Genomic DNA, 19,791 nt, shown 5'->3' with positions numbered 1-19,791 from the left:
TTATACCCCAAAAGGTCAAGGTAAAACAGTTAATGAGCCTTTATTACTGTGGCTAACACACACATCGACTGCACATCATCATCAAGGATTTTTTAAAATAGATTTGTGTAAAAGTAGCAACTGAGGAAATCACCCACCCACATCTTTGATTACATTATATCATACTATGATATATTTTGTCGTAGAGAAATGATTAAACGTCCAAATATCGACAGGGAACACCAAAACAGAGTCACCGGTTATTTCTCTGTTTATTGCTAAATTCCCTAAATATACGACAGAGTCTGGTCTCATGGTGCAGAGTTCATAAGTTAGACTCCAGTTGCAAAACCAGATAACAGGAAAAAAAAAAACACTTTTCAGATAGAGGGAGAAGCTAAGAGGCAAACATAATTAACAAAAAACAATAATAATAACGTAAATAATTAACCAAATTAGCCAGATTAACAAAACAACAGTAGGATTAGACTGCGTTCAGACAGTTAGTAGTGAAGTGAATCCAGAATAAAAGGTGGTTCTTTGGCTCCATCCACTGAGATTTAACTCTCTGATCATTGTTTTATAATTAGAAATAAAAAAAAAAGGTGTTGAAAATGTGAAACTGGTTTCATGTTTGTGTCCTCGGGGGACTTCAGTGTAGATGTTCTGGACGGGGTTTTTTTTTTCCAGTCTTTTTGAGCAGATCTTTTTTCCTTCAGAAGATGCCACACACCTGCACAAAGTCGTGAGACCACGGAGTTCCTCGTCTGACACTGATGTTGTTCACACACAGCGGCTCCTCCCGCCTGAAACACAAACACAAACACGCTTACTGTTACTGTAATTTATCTATTTAACATTTTAAAAAGTAATAAATATTGGATTTAACAATTGCAGTGATGTTGTGGGCATGTTATCCACAGTAATCATCTGACATCTCAGTAGATGATTCTGAAAACTGACTGTAAAACGAAGATTGTGCAAAATATTTTATACAATATTGACATTTGATGATATTTACACCATATAATAAACCTCTGAGGAATTACATTTATATACAACTAACGCGCAACAGCAAATACGTCTTGAAACGTAATGTTGGCTGGATTATGTTTTCTATTAAATGTTTTAATTAATGTGTTTGTCAAACTTTTTTATGGTCATGTTTCGACTCTCACAGCACTTGGTTAAGGTTAGGTTAAGATCTTGGTCTGGTTTAATACAGAAAAAGATCACAGTGACCTCTGAACATAATCCAGCCGAAGATTATAGATATTACAGATGATTTAATAATGTATAAATGTCATTTTCAGGACCTGAACTGAACTGACAGAACTGCATTGTGCGGCCTTCCTTCTCGAGCCCAACTGGATATTTGAAACAGATTCTGATATTTCTGGCAAATATTTATTTTCTAACATAAACAAACATTTTTATAAGGATCGTTTGGAAGTTTGGAAGAATTGTGACAAAGTCGTGCTCTGAGTGACACGTGTTACAATTGAAAGATAAACCTGTCAGCTCTCTGGGTGATCAACTTATGTAATGTCAACCCCTAAATTACCTCAAACATGCAGCACAATATCTCTGTCATTTCAGCACTTTTCTAGTTACTGATTGGCAGACACATACACTTTATCAATATATCTGCAATTTAGCTTCTTTCTGCTGCTAGCACGGTTAGCTGTTTATTACAGAGGCAACTACGCTAGCTTCATTTTGCCATTCAAGACCATTTAACATTAATAGCTAACTGCACTAACGACAGACAGAAGCTGTGTTTTTTACTTTGAATTGAATTGTAAAACTTTGTTATTGGTGAAATCCAATCATAAGTGGTGTAAAAAACGTTTGAGTGCCATCTTTCAGCCCTACAGATGATAAGTGTTTGATTCTAAAAACATTGGTTTACGGTGAGGCAGCACTTAGATATTGCTATTTTTACTGTGGAACTAAATGTCCACACTGCAGACAAGAACCCAAACCAGAACCTGTTTTTGCTCCACTGTTTGTATATATCATCTGCTTATGTGGCGGCTAAACAGAAACAGGCCTGGAAGCTGTTTGGATTCCCACATCTGCTAATGATTTGAAAAACAGAGGGATGAACTCTAGCAGGAGGAGGTGTGGAAGCTTGTACAGTACAATGTGTGTGTGTTGTGTCCACACAGTCCTGTCCGTACCGGAGAGAGGGGAACTCAGACACACAGATGGACTTGAAGTGGATGTCTGACTGTCTGTAGAACCGAGTGCCGGTGTTCTTCAGCTTGATGGAGTCGATCTCGCACAGAGCGACGGGATGAGCCAGCACCGTCCTGTACACCGTCGTAGACGTCTGACTGAAACACACACATTACAAACAGCGTGTCATGTAAGTAATTTCATAACCAAACAAGACCAGACAAATACACACAACCAGCATTCATCATGGTGGACAGTTATTGCCTTCTGTGTTTATTACTTAGAATAAATATAACTAGAACAGACTGACTGCTACATCTCCTGCCGTTTTACCCTCACTCGCTTTGAATCAACAAGCTGGATCATAAATACAGTTCTCGTTGCCTTATTTTTTTTTGTGTCTTATATCTCTCCACGATGTTTGCCCTATTTTTTAAACCTAATATTACAAGAATGTAAGCATCCACACTCTTGCACCTGGCTGGGTCTTTACAGTGGAACATACAGTTCCTCTCCTCCCATAAATAGAAACTGCCCCCTCATCTTTTCTGGGAAAAAAAAAAAAAAAGGTTTACAGTACCAGCTCTTGGATGAAGCTGTTGTATTAGAGTCTGTCAACAAGAGCTGAACAAAGGGAGTCTGGTCTGTAAGAGTCCTACCATGCTGAACTTTGCTCAGAGTTTACATTTTGCTGTATTTGTAATAAGTTTAAATGAAGATAATGTGCATTAAATAAAACCTTAATTGGACCTTTGTTCTCTAAGCAATTTTACACGTTGATTTCCATGACGTCAACATGAAGTCACCATCTTAAGTTCAATCTTTCAGTATCTCTAAACAAAGGAACATCGTAGACAGTTTCGGCAATAACACCCTTGATCATCTTGTGTTTTTTTTCCTTCTCATCCTTCATCCTTGTTGTGTTTATTTAAAATTCTGGAAACAGGAACTCAAGTCGTCCTCTCTCTTTGTAAACTGCATGTAAATGCACTGTATGCAGACATTTTGTGCCAGAGGATACATTTTCTACGGCTGTGAAACTAACGATTATTTTCCATATCGATTCACTAATCTTAATCTTAATGTCAGAAAATGAAAAACAAATGTCTCAAATTGTGTTTTTGTTTTGTTTGATCAACAGTTCAAAACAAGACAATGAGTGTTTGACATTTTTGTTTGAAAAATAACTTCAAATTGATTTTTTAAAATATTTTCTGAGTTTGTCGATGGACTGATAGATGCTTTGATAATGTGTAATCTCACAGGTTTGGATAAACCTCATCAAAACCTGTCAAATCAATCAGGGCCTAATTGTTATCCTGGGCTGTAGTGACCTTCCTAAAAAAGTAAAAATGAGATGAAACGTGGTGTTAGAGATGTGGGACCTACAGTCTGATCCTCTGCACTGTTCCCGCTTTGTCAGTCCTGAGCGTCACTTCCACCTCCGCGCTTTTATCCAGGGGAGAAACGTCAAGCTCCAGCAGGATGTGATGAGCTGAGCAGAGGAACAACAACACAGAGGGAAACATGGATTCGAACACCATCTGACTTACAGCAGACGGTATGTATAAAGTATATTTTGATTTCTGGCAAGAAAGTAGGACAAGATGATAAAAACATTAAAGTAATTAGCTGTTTTCAAACTAAAATGATCACAGTCTGATTCCATTAATAAGTTTGCCTCTCGTGACGAAGACAGTCAAGTCTTGTCAATTCCATTCAGAGAGACTATAAAACTGTTTCTCTCTTTCTGTCACACACACACACACACACACACACACACACACACACACACACACACACACACTCACTGCAAAAAGGTGGCGAAGAAGTCGTGAGAAGGAACAGCTTCTGCTCCTCTGGAATTGGAGACATGGCTATCCCGCTGTTTTCTGATAAACCTGAAAAACACACACACACACACACACACACACACACACACACACACACAGAGTGAGTGAGAGTCGTACTGTCGGCCTCCTATATGTACGTCACAAATCAAAAAGAGCTCCATGTACATGAACTGTGTCACTGTATCAGTGTGTGTTGGTGTATCAGGGGTCACGATGATAAGAAGCTGCCAGAAGCTGCTGTGTGACGAGACCAGAGCTGCTGTGTGAGTGCAGCCTGACGCCGTATCTACTGGTGATACTGAGACTTAACAGAGAATGAAACAGGCTGCTCAGTTTATTTTCTTATTCTTTTATGTGGGTGGATGTTCGTCATCCCTCTGTACCCTGGAGGAAACCTCTATTACTGCCACTGTACTTGTCCAGTTTCTGTGTCTTTCATCTGTGACCGTGAAGGAAGCATCAGTTATAGATATTGCTAATTGAATCCATCAAATAACTGAAACCAATCGCTCTGACTTCATTTTAGAATAATGTGACAAACATACTTATACTGTCTATTTTCCAACTTCTGGTCTAGTTTCAGATCATTATTATTTGACCTTTTTATTTCATATGAATATACATTATATAAAATTTGATACAGACTTTAAGTTCTGTAAAAGCTAGTGAGTAAAGTGGACATTGACTTGAGATCACTGTCACAAAAATGTATCATAATGTATTGTATCCTTACCGAATCAAATTGTTGTTTCCAAAACATAATCCAATCAAACTTTCTCTTTCAGAAAATAAATGGTCCACACATCTTTATTTCCCTTTAATGCTAATGTTATTCTTTTTTAGAGAGAGTAAGCCTGAAGGTCGTTTTAGCCACTGGCTAAGGGATAATATAATAACACCAGTTTGACAAGAGGTCACATAAAAACATAATGACAAATGTTGATAACACAAACAACGTGTGTAGACTGACTAAGTGCACTTCAGAAGGCCAGATAATGATAAATATCAATAACAATGCATAAAATAAGTTGTTATAATAATTAAAGTAGTATTGATGTATTATCACCTATAGTTGGACAGGTCCCCTTGAAGACATCACAGTCCACACAGCGTCCCTTCAGGAAGTCCTCATAGCTGAAGCATGGGATCCCCCTCAAGGGGCAGGAGCCGTTCAGTGCGCTCATGTAGACGTGCAGCGCCCTCATGTGGTCACATATCACATAACCATACACTGGAAAGTAGACGAGAACTGACAACACAAAGACACACTAAGGGAGCCCGATGTCTGGAGACTATCATTCTCAAAATTACAGTTATTAAAAAAAGAAATCAGTAAAACTGGGTTAAATCTATTCATGTAGAACTTGCATTTTATTCACAACTTCTAGATGAAAAAGAAAGTAGCCTGGGAAACACTTTAGAGGAAAGAACAGCCAAGTTTAAAAACAACAAACACAGCTGCTCTGAACTTACTTGAGGCAAACCTGGAGCGGGCACATCCAGTCTGGTCCTTCCCTCCGTTCAGAAAGAAGTCCACATGACCGACAGGGATGGAGATGCCAAAATCTGATGCAGAAGAAAACTATTAACATTTAGTTTCTGCAGTTCTGTTGCTTACTTCTTATTGTTCTAAACTGTAAACACAAAACACGAGGTTTAAAAAGGAAAAACCCACCCTTAGACAAACAAATCACAATAATTTAGACGTGAAAACCGACGTCTTCAAACTAAGATAGTTTATTTTTTAGTGCTGTGTGTTCACCCACCATTACATGCCTCCTCCCCAACTACAATACTCATGTTCTACACACACAAAAGACATTTAACCAGCTCTCCAGAATATTTATGTGACATTAGTTGGATGGGCTGCTTCAAGGGAGAATATACTTTTGCTGCATTCAAAGCACAGGGAGTTTTTGCTTAATTTCTTCAGATTCTCACAAGTCAGTTGCTTTAAATCATCTGTGGCGGAGACCTTACTGAGTGAGCGGATCACACACACGACCACATGCAGGAAATAACAAACTTATCTGTTATTGCGGCGCGCTATGTTTGCTTGTTTTACTTTTGTGATAAAATCCAATGCAGTTATCTGTGAACAATGGTGTTATAGAGTCAGCAAACTGTCTTTTACACAGCAGTTACTCTCTCAAGTTTGGCAGCATTAGCCTCCATAAGATAACAGTCATACCAGACCAAGAAAGGCCGCCTGTAACAGCAAAACCACAGCAAGGGTGTGTTTTATTACTCATGAATTCAACTTTTCATCGTAAAGAGGAAGTTTGTGTTTTTCTTTCTTTACCATGTTTTTGTAGACTTTGGACAAACCGTTTCAATTGTGCAACAAGTGTGGTTTTATCTCTCCTAAATCATGATCTCCTGTAAGGATTGGTGAACCTGCTCACTTTACTTCAGTAAAAAGTACAAACACCGGGGGCGTCGTGTGGCGTAGTGGTCTAAGCAGGCTTCCCATGTGTGGGGGCTGCAGTCCTCGCCTGCATCGTTCCCCCTCTCTCTGCCTCCCCGTTTCCTATCTCTCTCTGCTGTGCTATCCAGTGAAGGCATAGAAAGCCCAAAAAAATATACTTAAAAAAAAAAAAAGTACAAACACCACACTGTCAATGGTCTGAGTGTTATACTTTTACATGCTATACATTATCATTATTACTCATGCGTTAATGTGAAAGGAGGATTTAACTGATGTAGCTGGTTGAGAAGGAACTCATTTTTAACTGTTTAACTGTTGCATTCATCGTGATGTCTTCATTATAGATTAATCCATTGACTATTTTCTCAATTAATTGCTTGGTTGTTTGGTTTGTAAGAATTCTGAAAATAGTAAGAAATGCCGTCACAATTACCCAGAAGCAAAAGCGACACTTTGAAATGCTTTGTTTAACCAGATCAACCGTCCAAACCTCAAAGTTATTAAAAATGAATATGAATTAAAATAGTTAATATGATTAAAAGTAAAAAAAAACAAAACATGGAACCATGAAATGTTTAAGATAAGATTAATATATTTGCCAATTTCAGCTGTACTTGTATTTACTGTTGTGTTGTTTTCCAGATGTTTTGTATGCAAAAAGCTGAGTTTGTAACTAAAGCTGGTAAACAACTGTAGTGAAGTAGAAAGAAAGACTCAAGTAAAGCACAGGTACCTCAAATTAGTAGTGCACTTAAAGTAAAATTTAAAGTACACTTTAGTACAGTACTTGAGTAAATGTAGTTACACTCCACTGCTGGAGTATTACTCTTTTACTTCAACTTCCAGTACAACGTCCAGTAAAAAAATAACATAATTAATTTAATAGAACTTTGTACTGTGGCCCAGCTGAACTGTTGAGCTTCCTCACATGGAGCTAAAAATATGCTTCCCAATGCCTCTGTTGTAGACAACAGTACACATTGTAGACAACAACAGTACACATTGTGCAACCTCAGCCTCAAGCAGCATCGTGGTAATGGAAAGAAATGAGCATATTAAGGCTTTATGGGAAGTCAAAGCTGTCTCACAGTCAGAGTCTGTGTGGATGGCATCGACAAACTGAGCATCAGATGGGTCCAGGCGGTCAAAGGTGTCAGCTCCTTTGAACATGGGTCCAGCAGGGTCGAGTCCTGGACGACAAAGAACAAGAGAAACTCAGTTTGAAAGGTGACACAGATGTTTGGGAATACAAGGATTGTATGGAATTCACCACATGCATGGGAAAGGATAATTTTCCTTCAGTGCTGCTGGCAGTTGAGAATCTTTTGTGAAGCTTATTTTTTATTTCCCTTTTGAAAAACTTAAATTGTGGCCTTAAAGTAGACAGTGGTGTCACACAGGTCGGTTCTTTTATGTTTCCATACAAAGTCCCACACGTGGTGCTGAAGTTTCCACGTTTTCCCATAACGTGGGAACTTCAGCAGCATTTTTATTTCAGGATCCTCGTTTTCGGTTTTGGTTTCATGGTTACAGGTTGGACCCTAAATAAAGCCTGTGTAGCTAAGGCAGTATTTGCTGATGGACCACAACCACTGGGGTGAAGTTTGCAGCGCTGAACAGCACTTTGTGAGGATAAAAGCTGCTGTTTTTAGAAATCAGCAACGGTTGAGATGCCTGGCAGCTGCAAGAGAAATAATAAAAAACAAGGGCAATGGAGACACAGTAAATAAGTTTTGTTTTTTCTTTTTCAGATTCAGTCAGAAGATCCAAAGTGCAAAAATCCACCCGACCCAACAAAACAATGGCTTCATGGTTCTCATCGTAGCTATACAGTAAATGTTTTTGTGGGTTTTTTCCCCATAGAGAAGTTTTGCTGTGTGAGGAACTGATGACAAAACTCACATTGTTCCACTTTTTATGCTATTTCCTCTTGATTTGCCTAATCTTCGTGACATTGGCGTGAGAATATGCAAAGATGATGTGCAAAAAAAATATATTTGGGCACCAGTATATATTCCTTATTGCCAAATATTTTATTTGTAAAAGTTTTCATAAAATTTGTTCCCGTGATGACCCATATGTTCCTGTTCCCAGTCAGCATCTGTGGTTCATCTGAATTGCACATTTAAACTTGCACAAGTATCCCCACTCAGACAAAAAGACCCAATATAAACAAGTGAACAGTGGTGTATTGTGCTGGCTGTTCTGGGGATGCGGAGAGGGAGCTTCTCCACACAGCTTCAGCAGGGCTCTTATCAAAGTGCTGTTGTCTTTTGAAGAGCCACGCTAATCTTCCAAGGTCACACTGACAGACACTCACAGGCTCTGAGAGAGACTTCTGATGTGTGGAGACCTTTGTGGTGTGACCTGATGTTGTTGTCACTTTTTTCTCTAGACGTAGCAGCAGAATAACAACAGCTGGTACGATTCACCAACAATAATTTAGAGCTTCTCCCTCGTGGTTTTATTATTTATCTACTAAAGTCAGGCGATTCTTCAAATTGTAATGGAGCACGAGTGAACCAGGACTGAGATCTCCAAGAACAGTACTTTCAATTCAACTTTACATTGCAAGGAATGATCAGTCCTCAGAGAAGACTGCACTCACATGGACGTGGTCCAGACTCACCTGTGATTCTTCCTATCTTCCCCTCAAACAGAGTCCCCACAAATCCAGCAACGTGCGCCCCGAGACTGACCCCGATGAAGTGGAAGGACTCCAGTTTACATCCATGCTCCTGTTGGACAAGACAGTCACAATGTTAGGCAGGTTTATAGTCACTTCAAACTGTTTCTGTGGAACTATGAGTTTACTGTGTATGTGGGTTTGTGTTTGTTTGTCTTTTGTTTTATTGAAGTTAAGACTCTACAGTTTGCAGTAGCTGTAGAATTTCTGTCAGCAGTACCAGTAAAAGCATGGCTGTTTAACCTGCAAAGAATAAATGAGCTGTACTGTATGAATGTGCCTTTAATGATGCATCTGTCAAACAGTAAAATATACATTATATCTAAAACTATACTTTGTTGATAGGGTAGAGATTCACCAGTACCTCCTACCCTGGAATGCCTTCTGGACCCAACTATTTTGTTTTAATTAAAAAAAACAAAAAAAAACACACACATTTATTTTGGAATATATATCTTTTTAAACGCAGCTTAGATGTTTACAAACTAGATTTTTTACACAAAAATTGCAATAAATCAAATGATCTCAAACCAAGTGACACAAAATTGACTTGGGCCTTGCAGTCATTGCCCACTTTGGCATGAAGTAGCTGTAGTAGCTTGCAATTCTAGCTTGCAAATATTCACAGTCGCTGTGAAACAAGAATCCATTAAAATAGCATTAATCAGTTTCTAATCTACCCTGAAAATATTCCAGACAATTTGACCTAATTAGGTTGTTTGCTAAATTTCTCTTCATCCTCCAGTAATTTGAAAAAGCAAATACAAAGTCTCTTAAAACCCCTCTCTAGCCTTCCTCTCACCTGCAGCTGGTTGATGAGGACAGAGATTTGCACAGCCACCTCCTTGTAATTCTCCACCACCAGGTTGTAAGCGAAGGATGCACCGTAGACCCAGTCCACCACCAGCACGTTCACATCCTGCGCCCTGAGCAGGGCCCGGGCCAGCTCCTTCACCCAGGACGGCTTACTGCCCAGAGCTCTGAGTGGGTGGGTCGGGGTCATGGATGGTGGGTTCAGTGGAGAGAGTAGGATGTAGGAAGGGCAGCAGAGGGAGGAATGAGGGTTAGAATTTGTTGGCTGTTAATTTGTCTTTCACACTTTTCAGACTGTGGAGTTCCTCTACTCATGTCTACTGTCATTTTCTGTTTACCTGTATAAACTGTAACTCAAAGAAAAACTACAATAAAAACAAAACCAACCAACAAATACAGTAAACAAAAACGACCAGATTGGGATTCTGATTGGTGGATGTTGGTGTAATTGGTATCTGGGACGACTGCGCGTGCATGTTAGTGCGTGTACACTGACACGTTGGTGCATGTGAGTCCCTACTATTAAACCGTTGGGACTCCCCACATTTATACACGCACAGGGACCACCCACAGGTGAGACGGCACAGTACAGGCTTTTCAAGGGGACTAGCCATGGGGAGTACCGGCTCAAATCCTAATCAGCAGGTGGACCATTTAATAATCCAAATTTCTTTTTGAGTTTTTACCTGCTCGGTCAATGTCTCTACTGGCTCCGTCAGTACCATATGTGCGACCCGGTCCAAAGGATAAATCTTTCCCAGTCCGACCGTGGAGCCAATACTGGTCGGGCTTTACCAAGATCGAGAACTCTACGAGCTATTGAAGGGCTCCAGCTTTACTCGGAACCGGCTTTTCTTTCTTCTCCATACGTAAGTTACTTGATGTGTAAAGTTAAATGTCCGTTTTCATTAGTAACTGGCTACAGTAGGCATGATAACGTCGGCTAACTTGATACTTGTTAAGGATATTATGAATTAGCTCGTCAAATGTTGCTATTGCTAGCGTTGCTGTGGAGCATATCGCGGCTATGCTAGCACGGGCTAACGGTTGTTTTTTTTTTCCTCCCTTTTTCTAACGGTTGTTTTTCGTTGGCTCTCGTGCTCACAGGAACGTCACTCAGTTGTGCCTCTTGTTGTGTGTGGGCGGGGCGAGAAAGCGTTTGTTTTGGTCCGAGATGCTGGCGGTTTAGTTCGACATCTAGTGGTAGTGACGATCGCCTACAGAACAATACTCCATTTTTTCACCACTTATCCATAAATTGTAGAGGTCCTATCTAAAGCATCAATATAGTTTGAACCTCAATTTGATTAATGAAACTCAATTCCACTTCCTTTTCCTGCATTTTAGTCCACATCAGACCAGGTCTGGATCAAAAATCGCTAGACCTTATTCTACATGTGAAAATACAATCAATACCATCAAGATCGATTTCACTGCTATTTTCTCCAACCAGAGCACAATAGACCAATTTTAAATCAGAAACGCCTATATTTATACTTGTCAAACTCGATTTGATTAACAAGCAGAGTCCATCAACTTTTTTTTAAACACAGTTTCATTTCTGTGAAACTTTTATTCTGTTGTGAAAAGGCGGTGCAATGGCGATTTCACTTCAGTTGCTTGTTTGTGCAATGAAATTGTGTGTTTTCTCTAATAGAATAGACATGAAACTGCACAGTCTTTACTCTCTCCCTATTAATCTAGTCTGGATTTGATCATTTTAGGTCTGGTCCAATGTGGTCTGGTTTGTGTTTTCACAAATCTGAAACTGGATTTGACAAATAGTAGGTGGATTTTTAGACCTGGTTTGATGTGGTGATATTAAGACTCACCTGTAACCGTGGATGATGACTTTGGTCGGACGGGAGGTGTTGAAGTAGGAGGGCTGCTCGGTGAGAGACTCCTGGTTGAACATTTGTGCGCAGTCTGTGTTTCTCCTGGTCAGCAGCAGGTACTGCACCTGCAGTTTGACCCTGTGGTGCCGGTACTCCATCAATGTGGTGTTGTTGAGGTCAGCACACTCATCTCTCTGCCTTTCCTCTACACCTGGTTGATTAGAAGGACAGATATAACCACGACCGGGTCTGATTGTTTTGGTTAAAACATAAAATAAAAGCTCATGTGTTGCGTATTTGACACCATGATGATGATTGCAAAATGTTATGTAAAAAGAAAAATCTGCAACAACCTCTGCGTCAGATTTACACACTCCAACAGTTAATGTACTTACACTAACGCAATGAAGTTCTGTATTTAATATTGTACACTTTACTCCACCACATTTATCTGACAGCTGGAGTTACTGGTTACTTTAAAAATGATGACTTAAAGACTAATATTTATCCCAACCAGCACAGTACAAAATGTATTAGTCACAGGGGAAAGTTCTCAACTGAATCATCCATACTGCTGATACTTCAAGTACATTTAGCTGATAACACTTCTGTACTATACTCAAGTTGTAATAAAAACAAAGGTTTAAAAAGAGAATATATAAAATAGCATTAACACAGCTTATATTATAATGTTTAGATAAATTAAGACAGGCAGCTGTTATAAGCTCTGTTAAAAAAGATATGTTTTTAATTGTCATTTGAAACTGTTTACCAAGTCAGCAACGCTGATATTTAATGGCATAGTTAAATTTTGAGGGCATACTGGTTAAAAGTAGCATCCCCCAAGGTTTTTGTAGCGACCCTGGGAATAGAAAAATGCAGCTGTGGAGGATCTTAGGGTTCGTGGAGGATCTTAGAAAGATAGGAAATATGTAATATAAGAGGGGCAAAGCATTTAAGATACAGGGAGTCAGTATGGGAGTAACATGTCCTCTCTTAAAACCCTGGCAGCAGTATTCTGGTTAGTCTAGATGACAAGTACATGCAGTAGAAAATACCATCTTCATGAGCAGGCCACTTACCCACCACCAGGGATGTGATGCAGACCATCAAAAGGAGGATCGTTTTGTGTTCCCAAGGCATTTCTGTAGTAACAGAGAGGTGAATTGGGAGAGGAGCTGCCTGGGAGTTTTAGTTAGGGCTTAACGGTGCTCAGCTGTTCTCCTTAGCTTCAGATTTGTGGTTGCAGATCAGCCTTTGGCTTGAGAAAATCCCAGCTCTGTGCAGTGCTGTGGCACTGGAACGACCACTCAGTGTTTAACTGGCAAACAGCAGGCATGAAGCGAAGCAGGAATCCATATAAAACAGTCCAAAGGAGTCCAAAAGAAAATGTTTCTAGTGATCCTGGCAGAACTTGCTGTGTGTCTTTTCCTGTAAAGCTCCACTTTGAGCCTCAACAAACCTTCCCCTGTCCTCACTCAGTCATCACAGTTGTCAGTGGGTGTTTTTTTTTCTTTCCCAGACTGGGTTTGTACTGGGCCGACAAGTGGTTCAAGCTCTTTGCCTGGCGATGAATCCATGACCTCATTGGTGTTCAATGGCTGTTTGTTTGAAAGGCTGGACTCTGGCCTGGCAGCCCACTGATTTGTGTGTGGGTAAGATTGAATGTGTGTGTGTGTATGTGTGTGTGTTTTGTTGTGGGTATGTGTTTCAGAGTCAGAGAAAATGAGGAGAGGTCACACTGTTGTATCTGATGGAAATCAATAATCAGCTGATTGATTGTTCCACTATCAATGCTCTCTTGCGTAACCAGTGCTCTTTGTAAACATGCTGAAATTAGTCTGTGCAGCTTTTGATTTGTTTCATTGCTTTAAGTAGTTAAATCATTGTCTGCTGTTCTCTTACTTAATTATAAGTATGGGTCTTCAAATAGTCATGTAGTTAGCTACGGTTATGAGTACATCTTGTCTCTAGTTGAGGCATTGTGAGGTAGCAATTACACAAAAATGTAATACTTCCCAAGGGAAATGAGTCATGAATATGTTCTACAATTGGCAGTGATTTGTTCATCTCAGTGTTAATTACATGAAGATTTAGAGCTGAATTATATTTTAAACCTCAGTAAAAGGAAAACCGATTCGGACTCACTGCCAGTTACTGGAAGTTTATCATTCCAAAGGTTTGTTTGCTTCAAACCCGCAAAGAAGAAGTAGGGAAGCAATTTTTTTCTTTGGGGGCAATAAGGTTAATTCTATTTTATTATGATATATGTTGTTATTTTAAACTATATTTTTGGGCATATTTGGCTGTTCTGACAGTAAAGTGAGAGATAGACAGGAAAGATGACATGCAGCAAAGGGCCGTGGGTCAGACTTGAACCCATGGCTGCTGCACTTAGGACTAAGCCTGTGTGGTACGCACTCTACCAGGTGAGCCACTGAAGCACCCTCAATATAATATCTTTTGTTGTTGCTGAAAGAGATGGAGCTAAGAAGAGAATGATACAGTTGCCAGTTGACAAATCAGGAGACAGACATTTCTAAGTATGCCTGTCAACAGTTTACAGTACACTGAATTGAGAAAGAAAACTGCAGCATGTTTGCATCTCCCCTTACTAGTCTGATAAAAACATCTTCACATTCCTGTTGTTTACCGTTCTTTCTCAGTTGTGGACTGATTGCACAGATTTTTGTCCATATCAATCATTTACACCCAAAAACAAATAATAAGACTGAGGTTAAAAAAATCTCTGAGTTATCCTTTAACTAATCAACTCATAGTGATTTGTTAATCTCTTAATCCTGAGCAGCAGAAATTCAGGATACATCCTGCATTATTTATGCATAAAATCATCACAAGCCATGCATTAATTATATTAGGCTACCATTATTATAAAGTTTTACCAAGCAAAATATAGATGAAAAACGTACGAGAAATAATTTTATTTTTCCCCATAAACTTTAATAGCTTTACATACATATCATATACATGCAAAGCGTTACAGCACAGGTACAACAGATGATACTCAACTTTCATCATTTTTTTTTTTTTATGCTCTTTGGTGACTCCTTGTCGGAGTATTAACAAACAAAAACCTACAGTATGCTAAACTCATTAGAATAATCTGAGACATGCTATAAAAAATAAAAGTTTCACACATATTGCCTTTAAGAAACTTTTAATGGCGATGAGCTCCATGTTTTTGATGGTTTCTTGCTTCACATATAACTTCACTAAACATGTTTTTACTGCTTTCTGTCACTGCGGGAAAATGGTGTTATCCAAACAGACATAAACCATAATAGCAAAATACTTATTTTATTTTGCTATTTTTGCTCAAAAATACGATTGGCGTGAAACAAATACTTTGTTTGTGAACATTTTACAACATATTTGAGACTTACCAAATATGTAAGTTAACAACATGAATGCAATCCGATTACAATAATGTTTCCTTCAAAACATATTTGCTGTTGCAAATTAATTATAAACATAAATGCTAGGAGACAGGGCTGATATAGTGCTAACAGGTTTTCATTGATTATATAGCTCTTATTTGTTCCCTCTCTTTTGGCAACTCTGAGGCGAGCCATTCAATGGTGCGTTTGCGTGCTTCCTCCCAGCTGTATCTGGGGCTGTATCCCAAGTCCCTCTTAGCTCTCTGATAGGAGAAGGTGAACGGTGTGTTCAACATGGTGAGGAGCTGCCGGTTCAGTGGCGGGACGATGCGTTTGAAAGGTCGGAGCATCATGCACAGGAACTCCATAATGAAACAGACTACATAGAAGACACTTAGTGGCACCATGAGTTTCTCTTGAATGTCAAAGCCAAGAGGCGACATAACAACATGGTTGAAATCTGAGTAACTCACATGTGGTGTGTCGTCAGAAATGAAGTAAAACTTTCCTCCAATAGCATTTCTTTTTTGTGGATCTTTGAGGCTACGAGCTGCTTGGAGGTGAGCCATAGCCACGTTGCCCACATAGACAGGATTCACAAGGGCCTTCGGAAGAGACATTCGATACAGAACATCTTTGTTTCGTATCCCATCGCCCATGTGGCCCAGCAGGAAGCGGCAGCCCTCCCCAAAGATGTACATAGGTCTGAGGGCGCAGGTAGCCAGTCGGCCTCCGTTTTGGAGCACCTCGCCGTGGGCCTGCAGGGTTCTCTGCTCAGCCTCCTTTTTGGTCTTGCTGTAGGAAAACTTTAGAGTGCAGTCATAAATTGTGTCTTCATTGCCGTTAATTATGGGTTCACCCTTGGAATTTGGTCCCATCACCTCAATGGTGCTGGTGTAAATGAAGGACACCACGTTCTCCTGGATACATGCTTCAAGAAGCACCTGTGTTCCTGCAAAGCAAAGATGTTCGAGTTCATGTAAGCTAAAAAAAATCCTCACCACTATTTTGTCTTTTTCATGTCTCAGAGGAGGTCAAACCTTTTCCTCAGGTGACACAACAACAAGAAAGTTAACAGATTAGATATAAGACAAACTAACTCTTTGCATTGGGCCGTTTTATCATTCAGGCTAGTGACTGACAGAAAAAAAGCTATGGAAACATCTACAACCCTTTTAAAAGACTTTTTTATGTCACACTATTGGCAGATTGGACTCAGATTGGCAGACTGGTCATCATGCAAGTAATCCAATCCTCTGGTCTTCTCTTTCATCAGTATAATTCGGCAAACTCAAAACCATGGTTATTGTAATGAATTTGTTTGTTTGTAGTCAAGAGGATAACAAAAACAACACCTTTAATAAGTTTAAAGCAGGATTAGTGACAGTTGATGTGTAAGCACTGGAATAAAAAATTGTCTGAAGTGTTGCAGTGAAAGCAACCGAAGTGTCAATGAGCTTATACTAAGCCATGAAGGAAGTTTTAAATGTCAGTTGAAGTGTTAAAGCAGAGATGTTGGTGTCAGCTCAAGTGCAAAGACTGAAAGAAGTTAATGTCAATTGAAGTGTCAGTTGAAATGTGAACAGTGAAAGCAGCTGAAGTGTCAATTGAAGTAAGCAATGAAGACGGTTTGAGGTGACATTTGAAGTGCATTTAAAACAATTGTCAGTTGATTTGTAAGCACTGAAAGAAATTGTTGAAGTGTCAACGAGCTTACTAAGTCATGAAGGAAGTTTTAAATTGAAATGTTAGGTGAAATGTAAGCAGTGGAAGCAGCTTGAAGTGAAGTTTGAATTGTTATTTGAAGTGCAAGCAATCAAGAGTTCTGCTTTCTTTTAATCTACCTTATCTATATATGTATATTGTACATAATATCTTGATAATTAAGTAAAGAATTTTAAATAATTTAGTATATTTAATTTTGTAAGAGAAACAAAAGTGTGAAGTTGCCAAGTAGAGATTTTGCTGGATTAAAGTGACAGCCTTACCTTTGACATTGACCCCATATATCTCACTGTACTCCACTGCTTCAATAATATCAATGATGGAGGCGATGTGGAAGACGATTGATGCACCTCGACAGGCTTTCTTCACGTAATCACTGTCCCTGATGTCTCCCTCGAAAACACTCAGCTTCGCGTTGCCTCTACAATCTGACACAAAGTAAATCAAGGATAAAATAACAGAACATACAGCTTGGTTATTTTATGTAATAACAATGCCTATAGCATTTTCTTATGTCTTTTATTCTTAAATATATTTACAGTTTCTACCTAAAGTAGTCAATATAAAAGTGTTAAAGAGTTTATCTAATGGGTTTTTAAATAATAACATAAACCTGGTGGTATCAGAATTTATTTCAGCCCATCACTATTGTTTTAACTGAGGATAAGATAGGAAAATCAATAATTAATCCTTATTTACATTATTTGTTTGTAACTGTAATTGTTATTGCTACATATTTTGACATATTTTGAAAAAGAGATTTAAGGCATCCCTGTTTAGTTGTAGTGTTAGTAAAATATTACAAAGTGTTGTCATGTACTGTAGCTTTTTGGCATTTGACAATAGCCACTTATCATCACAGCCTCGTGCTGTCAGGTGTGAAAGCTAAAATTTAAAACCCCTATACTCAGCTTTATACTCAACTATCAATGTTTTCATGAAAATAAATATATATAAGAAAAACCTCTTCCTGCACTTTTAATGTGTTTTATATGTTATCAGAAAAAATGAATCTGGCCTGTGAAGAGAGTCATGCGTGGATAGACAGGTTTTACCTTCCAGGGTCTGTAAAATTTGTGGCTGCACATGTTTGTCCAGCATTCGAATCTCAGCCACTTTCTCCTCCTCCAGCAGCAGCCTCACCAGTCTCTTTCCCAGGAATCCACCGGCTCCCGTCACCACACATACATCACCCCTCAGAGACATCGCAAGGTAATTCTATCTCAATGTGAAGACAAAAAACTCCTTTCTTTTCCAATGGTCCTCTGTCAGAGACCTCTAGAAGAGCCTTCTCATAAGAAAAAGCTCAAAGTGAAAAAAAGAAGGATACAAGGTTTGTGTTTGTGAATGTTTTAGGTTCTGTCTGTGGGAGAGTGACAGCACCTTTAGCCCTCCCAGCCTCAGTCCTTCCTCTTTTTGTAAGCCCAAAGAGGTTACGAGAAAAAATGATTTGCCCCAAGACAGTGTGAATAACTGGGATAAGCTCTGCTCATTCATGAAGGAATGTGAGCCAGATAAAACTGGGGCTGGAACTTTATATATGCCAAGGACAGTTGTGGTTGGAAGATATAACCCTTTGTTTAATTGGGGGAATGCCACTGTGTTTCATGGGGTGGGCAGACTTGGCATGTGACACACAGAAAAACAAGACTTCAGTGGAAGGTCAATGACTTCTTTTGAAATCAATAACTGATACTCAGTGTTGGAAAAAGTAATGAGATCTTACTTTTTACTTAAGTAAAAGTTAGAATACTGCAAAAGAAGCACTCCATTACAAGTTAAAGTCATGCATTCAAGATCTTACTTAAGTAAAAGTAAAGAAGTACTACAATGAAATGGCTCTGTGCAGAGTGTTATATTTATATTGTTACATGTAATTTTTTAAATGCCAGTAGCGATAATTTTAATGTCATATACTATTGGGTAGTTTAATCTACATCAATACATATTTTATAAATTGAGGATTATTTTTAACCTTAAAATGTAGGACTGAAAATGTAACAAGTAACTACTGTACTTTTTACGCAACTACAGTTGTCTGACAGCAGTTATTTTGCTAATTAAGATTTCATATGTTAAAAAAGAATAAACAATTAAGATATTTCAAAGACATTTAAAAGATGAAACTACCCAACAGTGTGGGTAGTGAAATTAACTCCATCTTGACAAGCTACAACATACACATAATAATCCAATATGTAATAATTTAACACTCTAAAAGGAGCTATTCTGCATTATGAGTCAGCCAACTTTTATTTTATTACTGCTGTACTTTGACTTAACTCCATTTTGAATGCTTTAACTTTTAGCAGTTTTGTTACACAATGGTTTAACTTCAGTAAAGATCTGAGTACTTCTTCCACCAGTACTGATGAACCAATCTCCTTCTCTGCATTATGTAACACTACTGGTTCCCTTTTAGCAACACTTTGTATATTTTAAACCTTTGTCTCCAAAGTGCTCAACAACAACACACAGCAACCCTTTGTACTATAAGTACTTTCCACCCCTGAGGAAACTACAAGGCCGGATCAGACAAATAAAACAAGATTTGACATTGATGGCCACATTTGTTTTCCTGTGCACAGTGATGGATTTCAGTTGGCCATGGTTTGCTCAGTAAATGGTACACTGGGTCAAATGGCTGTGGTGGAAACTCTGACTGTTGCAGGGCTTGTGTGACCTTTTGGTTACAGGCACTCTCTCTTATCTCTCTAATCAGAATTAACATGTACGTAAATATTTGGAATTATATTTGGCTTTGGCCTTTTCCTCCCCCATACACTTCAGTTCTGGAGCAGAAGCCATTTAGTTTCTTTTTTAAAGTGCCTTTATTGGACAGGATAGTGGAGAGAGACAGGAAATGGGAAAGCAGAGAGAGGGGAAACGACAT

At 38.9% G+C, this 19,791-nt stretch overlaps 2 protein-coding genes across 3 annotated transcripts; both read right to left on the bottom strand.

Moving 5' to 3' along the window:
- Positions 1-15: 15 nt before the first annotated feature.
- On the bottom strand, positions 16-13,384 carry pla1a (phospholipase A1 member A). 2 transcript variants are annotated; one of them, XM_023402250.2, is made up of 11 exons: positions 12,858-13,384; positions 11,773-11,986; positions 9,930-10,107; positions 9,071-9,179; positions 7,530-7,631; positions 5,487-5,579; positions 5,080-5,262; positions 3,972-4,061; positions 3,550-3,655; positions 2,163-2,318; positions 16-785 (listed from the first exon to the last, which is right to left on the bottom strand). In XM_023402250.2, exons 1-11 carry the CDS (start codon positions 12,916-12,918, stop codon positions 695-697), a joined length of 1,383 nt encoding a protein of 460 aa, XP_023258018.1. In that variant the 5' UTR covers positions 12,919-13,384; the 3' UTR covers positions 16-694. The 2 variants fall into 2 exon arrangements, with proteins under 2 accessions (XP_023258018.1, XP_023258019.1); XM_023402251.2 differs by having other exon boundaries at positions 5,080-5,244; positions 12,858-13,383.
- A 1,330-nt stretch (positions 13,385-14,714) lies between these two features.
- hsd3b1 (hydroxy-delta-5-steroid dehydrogenase, 3 beta- and steroid delta-isomerase 1) lies at positions 14,715-18,381 on the bottom strand. Its single transcript, XM_023402248.2, has 3 exons — positions 17,954-18,381; positions 17,162-17,326; positions 14,715-16,125 (listed from the first exon to the last, which is right to left on the bottom strand). The coding sequence occupies exons 1-3, from the start codon at positions 18,102-18,104 to the stop codon at positions 15,317-15,319; spliced, it is 1,125 nt and encodes a 374-aa protein (XP_023258016.1). The 5' UTR covers positions 18,105-18,381; the 3' UTR covers positions 14,715-15,316.
- Positions 18,382-19,791: the final 1,410 nt, after the last annotated feature.

This window comes from Seriola lalandi, unplaced genomic scaffold, assembly GCF_002814215.2.
Source record: "Seriola lalandi dorsalis isolate HSWRI2012SDOR001 ecotype SW California unplaced genomic scaffold, Sedor1 jcf7180002053912, whole genome shotgun sequence".
Classification (NCBI taxonomy): Eukaryota; Metazoa; Chordata; class Actinopteri; order Carangiformes; family Carangidae; genus Seriola; species Seriola lalandi.
This window is presented reverse-complemented; position numbering and strand designations above follow the sequence as displayed.

Bases quoted from the DNA above. Each gene is read 5' to 3' on its own strand.
- hsd3b1 (XM_023402248.2), bottom strand. From the start codon at position 18,104: ATGTCTCTGAGGGGTGATGTATGTGTGGTGACGGGAGCCGGTGGATTC. The intron at 17,327-17,953 runs GTAAAACCTGTC...ACTTTGTGTCAG, and splicing joins AATTTTACAGACCCTGGAAG to ATTGTAGAGGCAACGCGAAG. The intron at 16,126-17,161 runs GTAAGGCTGTCA...TTTGCTTTGCAG, and splicing joins ATATGGGGTCAATGTCAAAG to GAACACAGGTGCTTCTTGAA.
- pla1a (XM_023402250.2), bottom strand. From the start codon at position 12,918: ATGCCTTGGGAACACAAAACGATCCTCCTTTTGATGGTCTGCATCACA. The intron at 7,632-9,070 runs GTGAGTCTGGAC...TTTGTCGTCCAG, and splicing joins GAAGATAGGAAGAATCACAG to GACTCGACCCTGCTGGACCC. The intron at 5,263-5,486 runs GTAAGTTCAGAG...TTGTGTTGTCAG, and splicing joins CCGCTCCAGGTTTGCCTCAA to TTCTCGTCTACTTTCCAGTG.